This window comes from Excalfactoria chinensis, chromosome 4, assembly GCF_039878825.1.
Source record: "Excalfactoria chinensis isolate bCotChi1 chromosome 4, bCotChi1.hap2, whole genome shotgun sequence".
NCBI classification, from domain to species: Eukaryota; Metazoa; Chordata; class Aves; order Galliformes; family Phasianidae; genus Excalfactoria; species Excalfactoria chinensis.
The window spans coordinates 45,001,038-45,016,828 of NC_092828.1; the positions used below are offsets into that span (position 1 = coordinate 45,001,038).

The following is a 15,791-nucleotide window of genomic DNA, read 5'->3' on the forward strand; positions in this document are numbered from 1 at the left end:
ACTCCTGGATTCAGGTGATAAGAGGGTTTTTATTTTGCCACTTTTACTTTATAAATATGTTTTTGTATCATATCTGCTATGCTATTCATTAAAGTCAGGGGGATCTTTGGATGCAGTGACATTTGGATCATATCCATGGGCAGCTGCCAACATTCTAAAATGTTTTGTTTAGACAATCAAACACGAGAATCCAGAGAAGAAGAGAAAGGGTGTTTTAGTTTAAGTTGAATCCATGGGTAGAATATTTGAAATTATAAGTAAATGTACTATTTCTTTTTTAATTAACAGGAAGTGTAATGGAAGTAGAACAGGATCCTAACTTATGCTGCCACAATCCTTTATTTTAGGGATATAGCTTACTGGGGAATCTAGCTCTGTCCTGTGGCTGCTCAGTTTGTGTCACGCTGTGACACCAGCACTTACTCATTATACACTAGTGGAACAATTTGTGTGTAACTTCTGATAACTGTGAGTAATGAGCTTCTGGTAAATAAGCTAATTAATTCTTAAAGAATCTGAGGAACTTTGATTCCCTTCTCTAAAACTGGCCAAGAAGTAAAGCCTATCACATCATTGGTTTAAAATAATACAAAACTGCACAGTTAAATGTGTATCACAAGTGTTAAAAATGTTCGGTGCTATATGATGCCTTTATGGGTTAATTTTACTTGTATAGTGATCATGTTTATAAAAATATATTGCTGTTAAATTCCAATCATCTGCTCCGAATGCCATTGTTGTATAATGCTAAAAGCCATGTATACTGGCTATTTTCACTCAGCCTGAACAAAGTAACAAGAGGTGGCCTATTTTAAATCTGTTTCTTCATTAGAGTGTATTTCAAATGTTTAGTGACGTGGTTCTGTTTTTGTAAGAAAGATATTGTCCTGATATAAAATACACATAAAAGAGCAGTTGTACTTAGCAGTACAACTTAAGTACTAAGCAGGACAACTTATTTTAGTAAGAACTGATTTATTTACCTCAGTTACTGTTTTAGAATATGAAACTGTAGTTTAAAATAATATTTTTTTTGGCAGTCTTTTAAAACATGTATAAATAGGATAAATAAATGAATTAGAAATGCATAATTTGGAATGAAACAGACCTTGTAAGAGGAACAAGTGCAATCCAGGGTCTTGGAACCTCTCTCTGTTATATTCTGACCCACTTGCTATTGCCAAGCTAGCAGGAGTGGTAGTGAACTTAATACTATGTACAGTATAAATAATCCTCATATTTTGAGCAGCAAGCATCATGACCAGCTGATATTTTCTTTCCTCAGGACCAGTTGTTCCCAAGAGTGCGTGGCTGAAGCCATATGATCTTATCAACACATTTGAGAGCCCTACCCAAAACACTGAGAGAGATTTTCGTGCAGCAATGACTGTCATAGAAGAAAGTCGCCCTTTTGCCCAGCAACTATCAAATGTCTATTTTACTATACTTTCACTTTTTTGTTTTAAACTCTTCGTGAAGATCAGCCTTGCTATACTTAGTCATTTCTACATTGTAAAAGGGAACCGTAAGGAAGCAGCAAGGATAGCTGCTGAATTTTACGGAGTTCCTCAAGGACAAGGTATGTTTATATTTACTATCTAATCACTACTGTTCGGCTTTTTTGTTGCTGTGTGTTTTTGTTTTTATTTTTTTCAGGCAATTGCTTATCTGCAAATTTTTCTGTAGTTCTCTGTTATTTCTAACGAAAATCTGAAGCAGCAGTGTTAGATTTTTACAAGCAAATTATTATTAGTAGTATTTTTTTGCAAGAAAACATGCTCAGAATGATACTGAAGTATTATAGTCAGTGTCTTGTTAAAAGAAAGGCCTATACTTAAGATGACTGTACTTTTGACTGACATATATTTCCACTGTAGTACTCTTTTTTTATTTCTAATTGCTTTAAAAATTGATCCCACTTATCCATATGTGGGTGAAATTTCCCACATTTGTCTGTTATTATTTTGCAGTACTCCAGTGAAAATAATCCATGTATTAATGAGAATTATTTCTTGATTAGGGGTTTCCTCTGATTTATTTGTGATTATATAGTCCTTCTGCTTCCTTTGAGTTTGCATCTTGGCAGGCATCAGGAAGCTATATGCTTGTCAAGTTGAGCTTTTGGGTGTCTGTGTGACCCACCACATTTTACTGGGTCGAAAGCTCTTGTAAAATTCTTTTTCCTGTTTGCTCAAGCAGAATTTTGGCAGAGCTGTGTATTGCTGTTTCCACAAGCTCATCTCTGCTGAGCCAATGCCATTTTCATTGAATTCTTCTGGGTCACAGAACACACAAAAATGTTTTCTTGATTATGCTATCCTACTGTACAACTGAGACATACTTTTTCTCAGTATGGGGTCCTTGCTGCCTTGCTAGTGTTTTGTGGTTCCTTACGTTCTGCGATGACAGAAACCTTAAGTTGGTATAACAGAAAGGGTTGTCTTGTCTCTTAGCACATTCACCACTCATCACTACCATAAAATCAAGAAATAACCTGAGTTAAATGCAAAGTGGGAACAGTAGAAATATGCCAAAAACAGCTACAGATCTGAAGATCTTTTAATTCAATTCAATTCAATTCAATTCTATTCTATTCTATTCTATTCTATTCTATTCTATTCTATTCTATTCTATTCTATTCTATTCTATTCTATTCTATTCTATTCTATTCTACTGGGACAAAGCAGAGATTACCTTACGATGCAGGTTTACTTTAGGTAGATTTATATTATGTCTTCTCTGCACAATTTAGAAAATTCTGGCTCATGGCTTTTACATCTGAGTATGTTAATCAGAACATCTGAGCTATTCCATTGCTGTGCGTGTGTGTTTTTGTGTTAATAACTGTATAGATGGATGTGTGGGTGTATGCATGTACACGTATTCACTAGAGTGGGATGGCAAGGAATGACCATCTGTCCCACTGACAGAAACACTCTGAGGGAACATCTTAGTCTTTGATTGAAATTGGGAAGAACCTTTTGTTAGAAACTTCAGGCTCACTGTAAGGTGAATCAGTCTGGGAAGACTGACAGAAAATCTGAGTAAGGAAGGAGAAGGACTGAGAGAAAAGTAGAGGGAAAAGAATAAAGTGCATCAAGTTGGAAGGCATTTGGTCTTCCCTTATCTTGCAGTCTGCACCTTTGTTTGTGTTTGTAGAAGGGGTCATGATACTGCCTCTGTTCACAGCATGCTGTGGCACTGGGTTTGTTTATGTTTGTGAAGTACATTTTGGAGATGCCTCAGTAGAGGCTGTACAGTACCATGTAACAAAAATCCTTCTCAAATGTCTAGAAGATGTTCAATAAATTATGTTAAGCTACAACTTCTATTAAATGATAATAGAATTGAATATCCACTTAATTATGATCCTGTTACGTGTTTTTATTAAGCACACTGAGAAGCCTCAGCAGGAAACCTCCCCACAAAACAAAAAAATGGCCTATCGTTGTCTAATTGAAGTTTATAGTATCTCAAAATTAACTCCCATTAGAGGAAATGTTAGTTTTCATTTTCTAGTTTTAACTTGATTACGTACTCTTAAAATCCTGTTAGTGCTGGAATGTTCAGTTTCCTTGTAATACTACAGAATTACTTTTTGCTACTAAAACGATTTGGCTACAATAGAATGCTGTAGTATTGAAGAAGGAAAGATCCTTTGAAAATGTCTTAATAGCCACAGGTATTATTGCAGCTTTACCAACCTGAGCTCTTGAACTGAAATAAACCTCGCTTTTTGCAAAGCTTGTGTAACTGCAGACATTTTGTGCACCGTGTAGTTGTACTTGATGGAACTCCTTTTATTATACTGCAGGTGTATAGATCAGTGCAGGCTTTGAGAACTATGTAGTCTTGTTGCTAGATAGAAGTAGTGAAACATTATATTGTCTTCCTTGATAATTCATAAATATTTTGTCTCTAGTTTGGATAGTCACCAGGCTACTGTGTTAAATTTATCCTTTAAATCTCAGTGCCCATAGTTAATCAGTAATGTTTATGTGGCATCAAAATATAAGAAGTAGATCAGTGCTGAGCATTAGGTAAGTCCAGAAATGTTTGTATAAAATCTACACTAATTATAAGTCATGTATTTTGTTTATGAAGATCAAGTCTGAATAGCACTTGTGTAGAGCTAAAAGGCACCTTGAGAGGTAATTTGGATCCTCTAGTACCAAATATACATGGATTGCCTGTCAAATGTTTGTCTAACCTGTTTCCAAAATACTCGGTAATAGTGATTTCTGCAGTATCCTTATGCAACCAGTGCTGATTTTTACTGTTCTCATCAGTAGAATGCTTCTCACTTAACCCAATATCTACCTAAATCTTTATTTCTGTGAACCAAGTATATACAATGTAATTAAAGCATTCCGGATTTTTTCTCCAAATAGGAAAAGGGATCAGTTTAAAAACTATTAGCGTGCGTCTTTCCACCTCTATACTTTTATGGAGTAGAGAGGACAAGATTTAACTTGGTCTGTGCTCCTAAGCTTTGTTTTCTAGACCTGGAATTACTGTGGTTTCCTTGTTTGGACTTGTGCTAGTTCAAATACAGTTCACAGACATTTTTATTGATGTATGATGTCCCATGCTAAATTGAGTGCTCCAGCTGAGACTTTATTAGTGCAATCAGTGAACATATCAGTTGTATAAAAGTGGGACAGTTATGTCATGTGCCATCTATATGATATGTATTAAATACCTGTGTATTACCTCCTGGAGTGAGGCTTTTTTTTTTTCTTCCTTTCCCCCCCACCCCCCTCAACAGCATAATATTATGGATTCAGTCTGTATCCAACTATAAACTTGATGTTATAACAGTGTCATATGCATTTGCCTTTTCCTTTATACTTGCCTTTAGCTAACTTCCTGCAGACGGTTTCTCCATTGCACTCAGATCTATTTTGAACTGTTTCCCTCTGAGCAGTTGGAGCACCTGCAGTTCAGTGTCATATGCTGATTTCAGAAACAAACACAGTAGTCTATCATCATCTACAGTGTTAAAACACTGAATAGCACCAAATGCAGGAGATAACTGCAGTCTTTGCTTAAAGTGCATTACAAGCTATATATTAATAAGCTATCAGATTATTTTTTTTTTCCAGTGAAGTTGTAGTATTACTACTGCAATATAATTAAATGAAAAAGGAATCCATTCTATTGTAAAGGTTTCATTTACTGTATCACTTTTAACTTTGGCACTGATCTTGTAAACACTTACTCATATACACATACCCCATTGAACTGAAAGGGACTGATTTGTTATTCAGAACTAAGTGCTTTACAGTCAGGGTCTTACAGCCAAGTTATAATTGTGATACCTAGATTTTCTTTTATATTGTGCTGAAGTGAAACTGTATTTATTCATTACTCTGCAAGAATCATGACAGCCAACACACTATTAATTTATCTTATAGAAAAAAAAAAGTCACAGCACATATTTATTTACTTCTAAAGTTCTGCACCCTATAAAGTGACCTACAGAAATGAACTTACTTGCAGATTAATTTGGGGTATAATTAGCTCCTTAATAGGCTATCTACAGTGACAGTGACCTGCAGTAAGATTCTCTTCCTGTATTTCCAGACCTGTGGAGAGTTAATAACTTGGGCTTTTGTGCAGCTGCTGCTTGATCGAAACTGAAAGATCAAAAGCAACCTTTAGCCTATTCCTACTATTCCAACCAGCTGGCCATAGCATGAAAGCACTCCACGTATACAAGTGCTGAGTTGAAGGTTCAGCTGCTATTTGTATTTCCTTTGCATTAAGATGAAGTAGGAGGTTGATTGTAATTTAATAGAAGTTGCAATTACAGTTCCCATAAGTGCATACTGGGCAAAATATTTTATCAAAATTAAAACTCAGTAACTATCAGAATGCTTGTAGCTGCAAGCAGAAAGTGTTGCAGAAGCACTTTCTTCTGAAAGAATCATTTGGTAGAAGCTGATGTATGCACTTATACAGATGTGTGGGGTCTGTACAGAAGATAAGTAATTCTGACAACATGAAATGTTTTGTTTTTAATACCCTAATATTAATTATGTCAAACTCTGCATAGATCTTCATAGAGTATCACCTTATGCATAACAAAAAATTAAGTACACTAGGTGAGTTGAGTTAATTTTTAAGATCCTAAGCCATTCTCTGATTCTATGATTTTTTTGCAGAAATGGAGATCATAGAATCATAGAATGGTTTGTGTTGGAAGAGACCTTTAATGTCATTTAGTTCCAACCCTCCTGCCTATTTTTTAGGACATCTTTACACTCGAATGAACACAGCAATCTTTCTTTGCTTTATCTGCCTTAGCCATGCATGGTAGAAATGACCAGTACTTTAGTTATTCCTAGTTACCCTAAATGAAGCCATCCATGGCTCCTGAGTGCATGCTGCTTAAGAATGGAGCCTCCCATCTTTTGGTATTATGTGACTGGCAAATAGCCTAGGTCTTCTGTTCCCCATTTTTTTCTTGTACACTGACTACTGCTGGGCAGACTCAATATACCAGGTTCACTGAATGTGACTCAGAAATAGGAAATAATGCTATGTTACACTGTTAAAGAAAGCTTGATTACATTTTTAAGTGCGGTGAGTGATTACAGAAGACTTTTCCTATTATTCTGTTCTAACAAGTTGCGATTGATAATGTCACTCAGCAACAGTTGTTAGGTAGGGAAGAAAGGCATGAGGCATTTTCTCAACTTGCATTCCACAGAGATCACAGTTCTATTAATAAAAGCCATATAAGACCTCTCCTTGCTTCCTGGATACAATAGAGATTCATTTAGTAATGATAGGAATATTGTATGTCATACCTATTCACCATACCACTCAGTGTAAGGCGCCACATTTAGCATTTGTTTTTCATATGCAGCACGTAAGCTAGTGGTGTAAAAATGCTTAAGATAGTGTGAATGTTCTTTCTGAAAAGTTCAGAAGGGTGATTTTTACGATGGAGCTTGTCACTCCCTCTTACATGCTGAATAACTTTGCCTCATGTGAAAAATATCTGCTAAGGAAGAGCCATACTTAAAAATCCATCCCAAGATTCTAGACATTTGCACAGAATGGAACAAATCTCACTGAGTATCAACCTGATACCAGAACTGTTCTCCCCCAAAGAGCATAAGTTACCTTAAGGGCATTTCGGTGAGGGCTACATGATGCAATTAGACTGGCATGGAAATTCATGAAGTCAGAGTCCTGACCTATCTGCAGCAGCAAAAACCAAGCACGTCTCTTGTAGAGCACAGACCCTTCCCTAACCATAAAGAAAATCTCTGAGTCCTACAGGAACTTCCAGTGTAGATGTCTGCTGGGGACTGTTTGCATGCTTGCCTTCCTGACAGGAATTGAGATATCGTATAGTGTAGATTCCTTCTTATTATTGTACACTGAGATCTCCTTGAGAGGAACACAGGTTCTATATTATGATCAATATTATTCATGTGCACCATCTATTAAGTGTCTTTGCTGAAGGTGGACATTAAGTTGTCCCACACACTGATCCTATTGGCGTGCTTGATTTGCGTACTCTGATTTAACTCATGGAAATTCCCTTCATCAGTTTATATACTTTATTTATTTATTTATTTTCAGTGGAATGAATAAGAAGCTTTCAAACCGCAAACAGTACAAATGAATCATTGCGAACGTCGATGTAGCTTGCTTAAAACCTGAGTTTTAAAAGTGCATAGCAGTAAGACCGAAAGGCAATCCTGGAGTAAAGAAAGCATAGAGCAGCCTACTTGCAAGGCCTTACAGAAAACTGTTTAAATAAATAAATAAATTAGAAATAAAAAGTAATTATGAAACCCCAGTAATGGATTGAGGCCGACACAAATGTACCACTTTCAGTGGTCATTTATGCAGCTGTGGTGCATAAGGCACCAGGGGAATACCAAAATAGCTTATCTCCCTGAAGGTGATGTTCCTTCCCCTGCCAATAGACTTGCTATAGCCAGAGTTCTGCTATTCGCACTCTTCTCTTGTAGGAGATGTTCTCAAACATTTGCAATGCAAGCAAACAGCGAGTGAACTTCTGCCAGGGTTTGATGATGATGGCTTTAGGGGAATGCATTACATGCCTAAGGGCTGAGATTTATTTGTGATAGCAGCAGTGCTGCCTGGCTGGTCATAAATCCATTATGGCATGTTCCATCTGTTGCACTGGTGGTCGTTACTTTTTGCTATGTCTGGAGTCTTTCTGGCAGTAGATCTGATCTCTTTCTTTATGGCTGTGCTCTCTCATTGTACTTGGCTGAAGATTAACTCTGTGGTGCACTGTACCATTCCCATGTGGACAGTTGGCCTCTTGGCCATGTCTCTTTGTGTACTCTGTCAATATCTGAAGCCCAGGCTTGTTTGGTATCTGATTTGGCTAATCTAATCAGCACTGTTACTTTGATTTGTCTTAACTTGACTCACATATTAGAAAATATTCTGAGTTATCACTGCCTATCTTCGTGAAGAGATCTGGCAGCTGCACAGGAAATCCACAAGGCAAGAAATAGAATAAGTAGATCAGCGTTCCGTGTTGGAACTCCATGATGACAGAGCACTTATAACATCACAATTGTAAGCCTTTCCATTATGCTTCCAGCCTCCAGGTATGTAAGGCCTAACAAATGGTAACAATCTCAGCAGAAGAGGTAGAACAAATAGTAGCCTTCCATACACTGTTGCTATTTTAATAACAATAGCTTGAATTTCCAACTAAGTGATAGTGAAGATGCAAGTAAAAAGAGATTCAGTACAAAACAGTTTAAGAAGCTAGATGGTACATCAGTTGGCTAACTTGATGAGGGTTGTGTACAGATACAAGAACACTGTTCTGGGCTGTTTGAAAGTAGTGCAGTTTTGTTCTTTCTCCTTAAGATAAATCAGTGTAATTGGAGTTTAGACTGTACTGCATTGAGCTTCATCATATGTAGATTTTTTTTTCTTCTAGTTGATTATTTCCATTAAACGCTTTTTGTCTGTTAGTGAAGTTGCATCTCTGTGGCCTTAAGAACAGCCTTGAAAATAGAATGAGTTCCCCATGGAAAGGGAGGAACATAAATGTCTTTCATTTTCATTCCTAGTTGTTACAACTGTTGCTTCTGTAGAGTAAGCTTGGAGCTATTTGCTGGCATAGAAGTGTTGAAACAGTACTTTCTGTTATTGTTGGTTTTGTTTTTTAATAAAGATCGGGATAAAGTCCAGATCTTCTTGTGGGCTGGTTGTTGTTGTTGTTGTTTTCCCCCCTTTGTTGTTTTTTTGGTTGATTATCTGCAATGCTTCCATCTGAATATATGAATGAGCACATATGTAATGTGAATATGGTCTGTAATTGCTTGTGTAGCAGGACAGCAGAATATTGGTCTACCATATTTACCATGTTGTCAAGTATCTACTTAGATTTTTATGACAGGTTTTCAGGGGGGTTTTGGGAGTGATTAAACGTCTTCTGTTAAAAAAAGTAAATCTGAAGAACAGAATCTGAGTACCGAACCTAAGTAGTTTCAAATACTGTTCTTACCTAATGAGATAGAGGGGTACTGCTTTTTATTTTGAAGTTCATGTTACACCATGCATGGATGGCTGACTTGAGCAAGACCAGATGGCAATTCCATGTTATAGGTGGAAATGAAATAATGAAGCCTTCACTCTTACTATAATTGTATGTCCATTAGCATCTCAGTTATATTTTAATACATTCCTAGTTAATTTTTGATGATAGTCTAGCTCTCATTTTAAAGAGAAAAGCATTAAAGGCTCAGCATTGTGGACTGGGGTCTGTTTCTATGTGCTTGATAGATTTGAATGGTGAATTCTAAGTCTAACCTATGCGAGATAGACGTCACAATGGGAGAGAAAGAAAAGTTCCTTTAAGCACAAAACTTCTGTCCAGAACATGAAGAGTTGTGTCTAGCAGCATTTAGTGCAAAGTTCTGTCTAGAGGCCTGATGAATGGGATAAGCTTTGCCTTCTTTAAAGCATAAAGAAATATTTTTATACATTGAGTTTTGATGTCTTCCAGAGTATTCAAAATAAGTCAATGAGCAGCAAGTATCTATGGACTAGAGTCTTCCTCTCCCAAGCCAGGGCAGCTGTAATTGTATCTGCTATCTTCCTTGCTGCTGCATGGTCACACCTGTGTGGATGGTGAGAATAATAATAACGTGGGGGCTGCAATCTGTGGGAAGCAGTAGCATGAACTACTTTTATGTTGTCAGTGCCTCTCCACTGGAAGGACCCAGCTTCATTCTCAGCTGACAGCCTCACCCACAGAAGTCCTACAAAAACATGCAGGTCTTCTCAGTCCACTGTCAATACCCGCCCTGCAGACCAAAATGCTTTGCTTGATCCTAATCCTTACCACCTTCTTCTGAAAGTCCTGGGATTCCATTCCAAATGGAAAGGAAAAATCAAACTTGAGTTGAGCCCCCACACCCTGGCGAGTATAGAAATTGTCATCAGTTATTTCATACCTGGAAAATAGTGCTGATATTTTCCTGACACAGTCATGTGCATAATAAGATTTCCTGTTGATTCGTCATATCTTCATGTATTTGTTTTCTTGATGAAGATAATGTGAGTTCACAAGCAATCCTAGAGTTAAACTTATGATGTGCATGAACTACTGCAAAATATCTCTTCCAGCTTTTACTTGCAGAATCTGATTGCTGGATACATAGAAGTGCTGTACGTGTGAGTTATTGTGGCTGATTCAGCTAGATAAAATCTGAAGAAAATCCCTGGGAGATTGCAGTTTTCTTCTCTCTTATTAGAGGTAGCTCACCTACTTTTGTTCTATAAGCATACAGTTCCAGTAGGGCAGTTCCCATGTGCTGTAATTTCAAGGTGAAAAACTGTGGTTGCTCCTCCTTCATTCTCTTAACCTACAAACTTGTCTCCGATTTTCTCTTAAAGAGAAAATGGGGAAATCTAGAAAGATTACATGAAATAAATGTGTATTATTCCAGTCAACTGTTAATTTGTGTTAAATACCTGGAAAGAATAGTACTAATGAAACCCAGTAATATGAATTTCCTTTAAAAATTATGGAGATGGCTAATTTTTTTTATCAGTAAAAGAGGACAGTCAAGAAATACTTATAAGGAAAGGAGGCAGGGGGTAAATGCAGCATGTTAACAAAGAAATCACTGTTCTTTTTATCCGTGCAGGAATTTTATTGTGCTTTGCTTTTCCGTGCAGATTTCTATGGTTCTGTCTTTCGGTATCCACATGCCACATAAAAACACACAGCAAAATCTACTAGCAGTTAGTGGCTCTTGTTTAGTGACCTAGGCTTCATATAACACGTCTGCAGTCTTTCTTTCATAATGTGTTCAGACTTTCAGGTTAACCAGTGAAGTAGTCAAGCCAAGCTATTTTTATTATTATTCAGGTCGTAGTTTCTAGTTGATATCTATAGGATACCATCTCCCCCTTTTAAGAAAACCAAAACAAAAAGTGTTTCATGATTTCATGGATTCTTTTGGATTCCCTAATCTCTCTCTTAACTGAAAATTACATATATATAATTATATAATCATTGTTTTTATCTTTTATTATAAAAATTGCCAGTCTGATAAAAAGACAATTTTCCTGTTTTAGGTTGCTTGTTATTCATGCCACAAAACCTTGAGTACTTATGCTTTAAGAATCTGTTTCTTTTTTGATTTAATTACTGAAAAAATAACACATTCTTTCCATTTAAATTGTGTAAATGATTAAGACACATGCTGTAGCTAAGCTGATTCTTTCTCTGCTTTAAAAATAGAAAATGCTAGAGCAATCCTTCCCTTCCCCCACTATGTTCTCACTAGTCCAAGCTAGTAAATGTTACTGAATGGATTTCAGTGTTGTAGCCATTCTACAGTAAGTACAAGAAGAGCCTTTGTGAAAAACCGCGAGGAGAAAAAAAGGTAGTAGAAATCCATCTGTGAATGTTCGTCAGAGCACAGCACCTGCACCAATGATAGGCAGGCTTTCCTCAAGAAACAAATAATGACAACAAATACTGCTGTTCAGAGGAGCCAGAATCTCCCCAAAAGACGCCTAGAAAGTATAGGGGAGTGTCCTGCGAAACGAAAATCTAGCTGGGGTATTCTGACCAGCCAAGGTTAGTACAGCAGCCATTTCAGAAACTGTACTGAAATATGCTAAACTGACCCAGTTTATGATATTCTTGCTCTAAACTGTTCTGTGCTTTTTCTTTCTAGCTGTTATATAAATGCATGTTTATGTTAACGGCACTCGGTTGTCTTGCATGGGTTAACAGAAGGGTGTTGAAGCTATTTTTGTTCTTTCTGCGCTCTATCAGCTGATCTAAAATACCTTTTCGTGTTTATCTGCCCTATTTGTTTTATGTGTTTAAGGCTTGACTTACCCTGACTTTTGCTCTCCTGCCACAAGGTAACTGGATACTGAAGGCTAATTGTTTACAAGGGAGAAACAGAAAGAAAGGGGGAGGAGTAGCTTAATATATAAAGAACAGTTTATAGGTAAATGAAACAGGAGACAATATAAGAAGTATAGGTGACAGAATTATTGTGTCCTATACTGAGGTATAAGGACAAAGTTACAGCTGTAAGGATTTACGCAGGGAAGTACTTAAGACAAAATGAAATTACTGGGCACAGACATTTTGAGCAATGCAACACAAACTGTGTTATAAAACACTTGCTTTGGCCTGCTCTTATCTGAGCTGTATTTTTCTATTTTTTTTCTTTCTTTTTTTTTCATATTACAAGTGTGTAAAAGGGATCTTTGACTAATTCTTTAAATCATTGTGACAATCTAAAGCCTAATAGGATTTTTTTTTTAAGTGATCATAGTTCTAATTAATATTGATCACATACTGAGTGAGGCAAAAAAACAAAAAACACAACCCCCTCCCCCCCCCCCCCCCCCCAAAAACCCAATGTGATTTTGTTGCTATTATGATATCAGATTAAAGCGTTTCAAAAGTGGAGATGTTAAAATAGTCAAGGAAAAAAAGAGGGTATTAAAGGCACGGGAGACAGGAAGAAGAAACTTGATTATATTACACATAAAAGTAATTATGAATTTGCCATTTAAAAAAGAGGCATGTGTTATAAAGATAATTTTTGGTACTGACAGTTCTAAACTAAGCAACATTCGAGAATTTACAAAACAATTACAGCTTCCCAAGTAGCTGTTTGAGTGCAACGGTCCTGTTACAGTTATTGATTGGTTTTAATATGCAGTGTGCCATTTACTTTCTTATTGTTCACCACGTGGGTGATGGTTTCCCAATCTGATACACGTGAATGATTCATCTAGTTACCTGTTTCCAGAAAAACAAGGACATTCTTCACAAGACTGAGGGTAAATCTTAATAATGTTCTGTCTAAAATATCGGCTCTCAATATTCTTACAAAGAATTAGCCCCAGATAGCCATGTTTTGAACAACCCAGGAGTGTATCAAAATACGGAAAGCAACATTTTCTGAAGAAATCATCTTAATGTGGTCCAGCTACTTAAAGCCTCCTTGTGACTGACAAATCACGCCCATGTATGTATTGATTGACGTCTTGAAGTACCAAGAGACTCCTGTTGCAACCGATGCCTCTGGTTGAGTAACAAATGGATCTAATAACAAATCTGAAGGATGCACCTTTCCTTCCTTTTTGTCCATGGCGCTATCCAAATCAGACTTTGTTTTCCTCAGAAGGGAGTCGTGTATCAGCTCATAAATTACACAAATTGAAAGATGGGCTAGAAGTGATGGGGGGAGCAGGGGGAATATGTCACAGCAAGATCTGGCAGAAGTGGAAAAAAAGGTGGAGCCAGGCTATTAAAAACTTTTCAGCCTTAACAGCATGAGGGTCCATAACCAGACTATTTTAGCAAAATCTCCTGGATGCCAGAAAATATATTTAGCATACGGTTCCCCAGCTTTGTTAGCCAGCAGGATCCTGCCTTTATGGCTAGGAATTATACCGCATACTGCATTTGCTCTGGCAGACTGGGAAAATACAGAGAAATCTGAGCACACCTTGGGGAAAATGGCTCTCAGTCTGGACTGAGGCTGAGACTGTGTTTGAGGAGCAGAATTATTCAGGCAGAAATCCTTCAAAGCCTCAGGTAAACTCGGATTGTCAGCATTCCTCCCCTGACAGCTTGCTGCAACATACTTGGTTTTAGTCTAAGGAAACAGTAGCAGCCTTAGAGCACTACCAGCTGTTCCACAGGTTTAAGTCAAACCTGATGTGTGTCTAACAGTATCTAAAGGTTACCCTGTTAGAGGTTAATGTGGTTTTAGGTGTTGGTGCTGTAGCTATGGCACATAGAGTTTGCAAGCTACTTTGGGCTAGAAAAATAACCAGCCAGCTGCTGATCCTCCAAGAAGCTGGAAAAAACAAACTGTGCGTGAGTAATGGACAGGGGAGTTGTTGCTGTGCTCTCATGTGACAGGAGAAGGCTTGACACGCTTCCTCCTCTGTGTGCAAGGTCTGGCACAGAGCCTGCAGCAACAACTGCTGCTGCTGCTGCCATCGTTACTACCACTGCCTTCACGTAGCATAACAGTGCTTCTGTTGGCACCCTTGTTTTTGTTTTTGTTTTAATAGGATTCTGAAGTACTTTAGTGTCTCATGTTTCTGTGTGTAAAGTTTGTGGAATTGCAATGCCAAGCACTCAATTAGGAATTGTTAAAAGCAGTCTTGCTTGTGTCATGCTGATTTGACCTTCTAATGCATTATAATGCAGCACTTGATGACATGGTCACCTGCTGTCCTTTTCCAAAGAGCTCCTTCTATGATGTGCAAGATGGATGGTGCTGTCAGAACGTGTTAGTTTTGTATATGGAAATATATTCTTGTAGGTTCCAAAGGTTGGGAAGCATGTAGTTGAATGATAGGAATCCACAAGAAAAAAGGGTTAACTGAGCCCTGTCTCTAAAAGAAAATTCTATTCATTTCTTTGCCATGGCCACTCTGTGTTTTAAGACCAATAATCAGAACTGAACGTCTCTTGGTGGATCATGGTTATTATTACTAAGCCAGTTCAGTGCTGTTATAAGCATAATTAAACCAAACTTTCAATGCATGCCCCAGCGCATAAGTACTCTGGAAAAACAATACGTTATTAGATCAGTTCTACAAAATGAGCCTTTTGGTTCCTTAATCATAAAATCACATGAGTGGATGATGCTATGAAGATAGATTACATAAGAGTTTCAAAAGATTTATATGATACTGGGAGAATACTATGAAAAAGGAAATACAACATTACCAAATATTGTAACATATTATAAGCAGAATGGATTAAGGTATCCTATTAGACATGGAGATATAACTCATTGAGCATGACTCCAGAATGGTGAAAATAATGTACATAAAGAACTGTGTGGAAAGAAATTTAGTTGTGCCTGGTTTTCAGGAGTTGGGTACTGCTGGCTTTAGGTTCGGGCATTAAATCTCCACAAAGAATATTTGTTTGGATCAGTCAAGGCTTCTTTTTCTCTTTTCTTCTGTTCCCTTACCTTCCCTCCCCCTTCTTTTGTGTATGTGTGTATTTACAGGCTTATGTACGTATACTTACATATTGTTGTAACATATAAAGTCAAATTAAAGCAAAGACGGGTTAAAATATTGAAAGACTTAAATGGCATTTAAGCTTTATATTCTCTCTCAAACACATTTTAGCTGTAACCTAATTTCTGATCCTTTAGGAATATTTCAGTGTTGATTGCTAGAATTTCATTTATTAAAAAGAAGTGGCTGCCATTCAGCTGGTCAGACCTGGTCATATTAAGCATCACTGATGGAATTCCCAG

The 15,791-nt window shown here is 37.2% G+C and overlaps 1 protein-coding gene across 13 annotated transcripts in view; it reads left to right on the plus strand.

Annotated features, from left to right (window-relative positions):
• Positions 1-15,791, plus strand: part of ASB5 (ankyrin repeat and SOCS box containing 5) — a 34,687-nt gene that overhangs the window by 8,955 nt on the left and 9,941 nt on the right. For 9 of the 13 annotated variants that reach the window (XM_072335363.1, XM_072335354.1, XM_072335355.1 and 6 more), the window contains one exon: positions 1,286-1,579. Coding sequence is in view for 8 of the 13 variants with exons in the window: in XM_072335354.1 (XP_072191455.1) it covers positions 1,384-1,579 (196 nt within the window). In the remaining 5 variants the exon portion in view is untranslated. Of the gene's footprint in view, positions 1-288; positions 469-1,285; positions 1,580-11,702; positions 12,110-15,791 lie in introns of those variants that run through there. The other 4 variants (XM_072335361.1, XM_072335368.1, XM_072335362.1 and 1 more) reach the window with 4 other exon arrangements.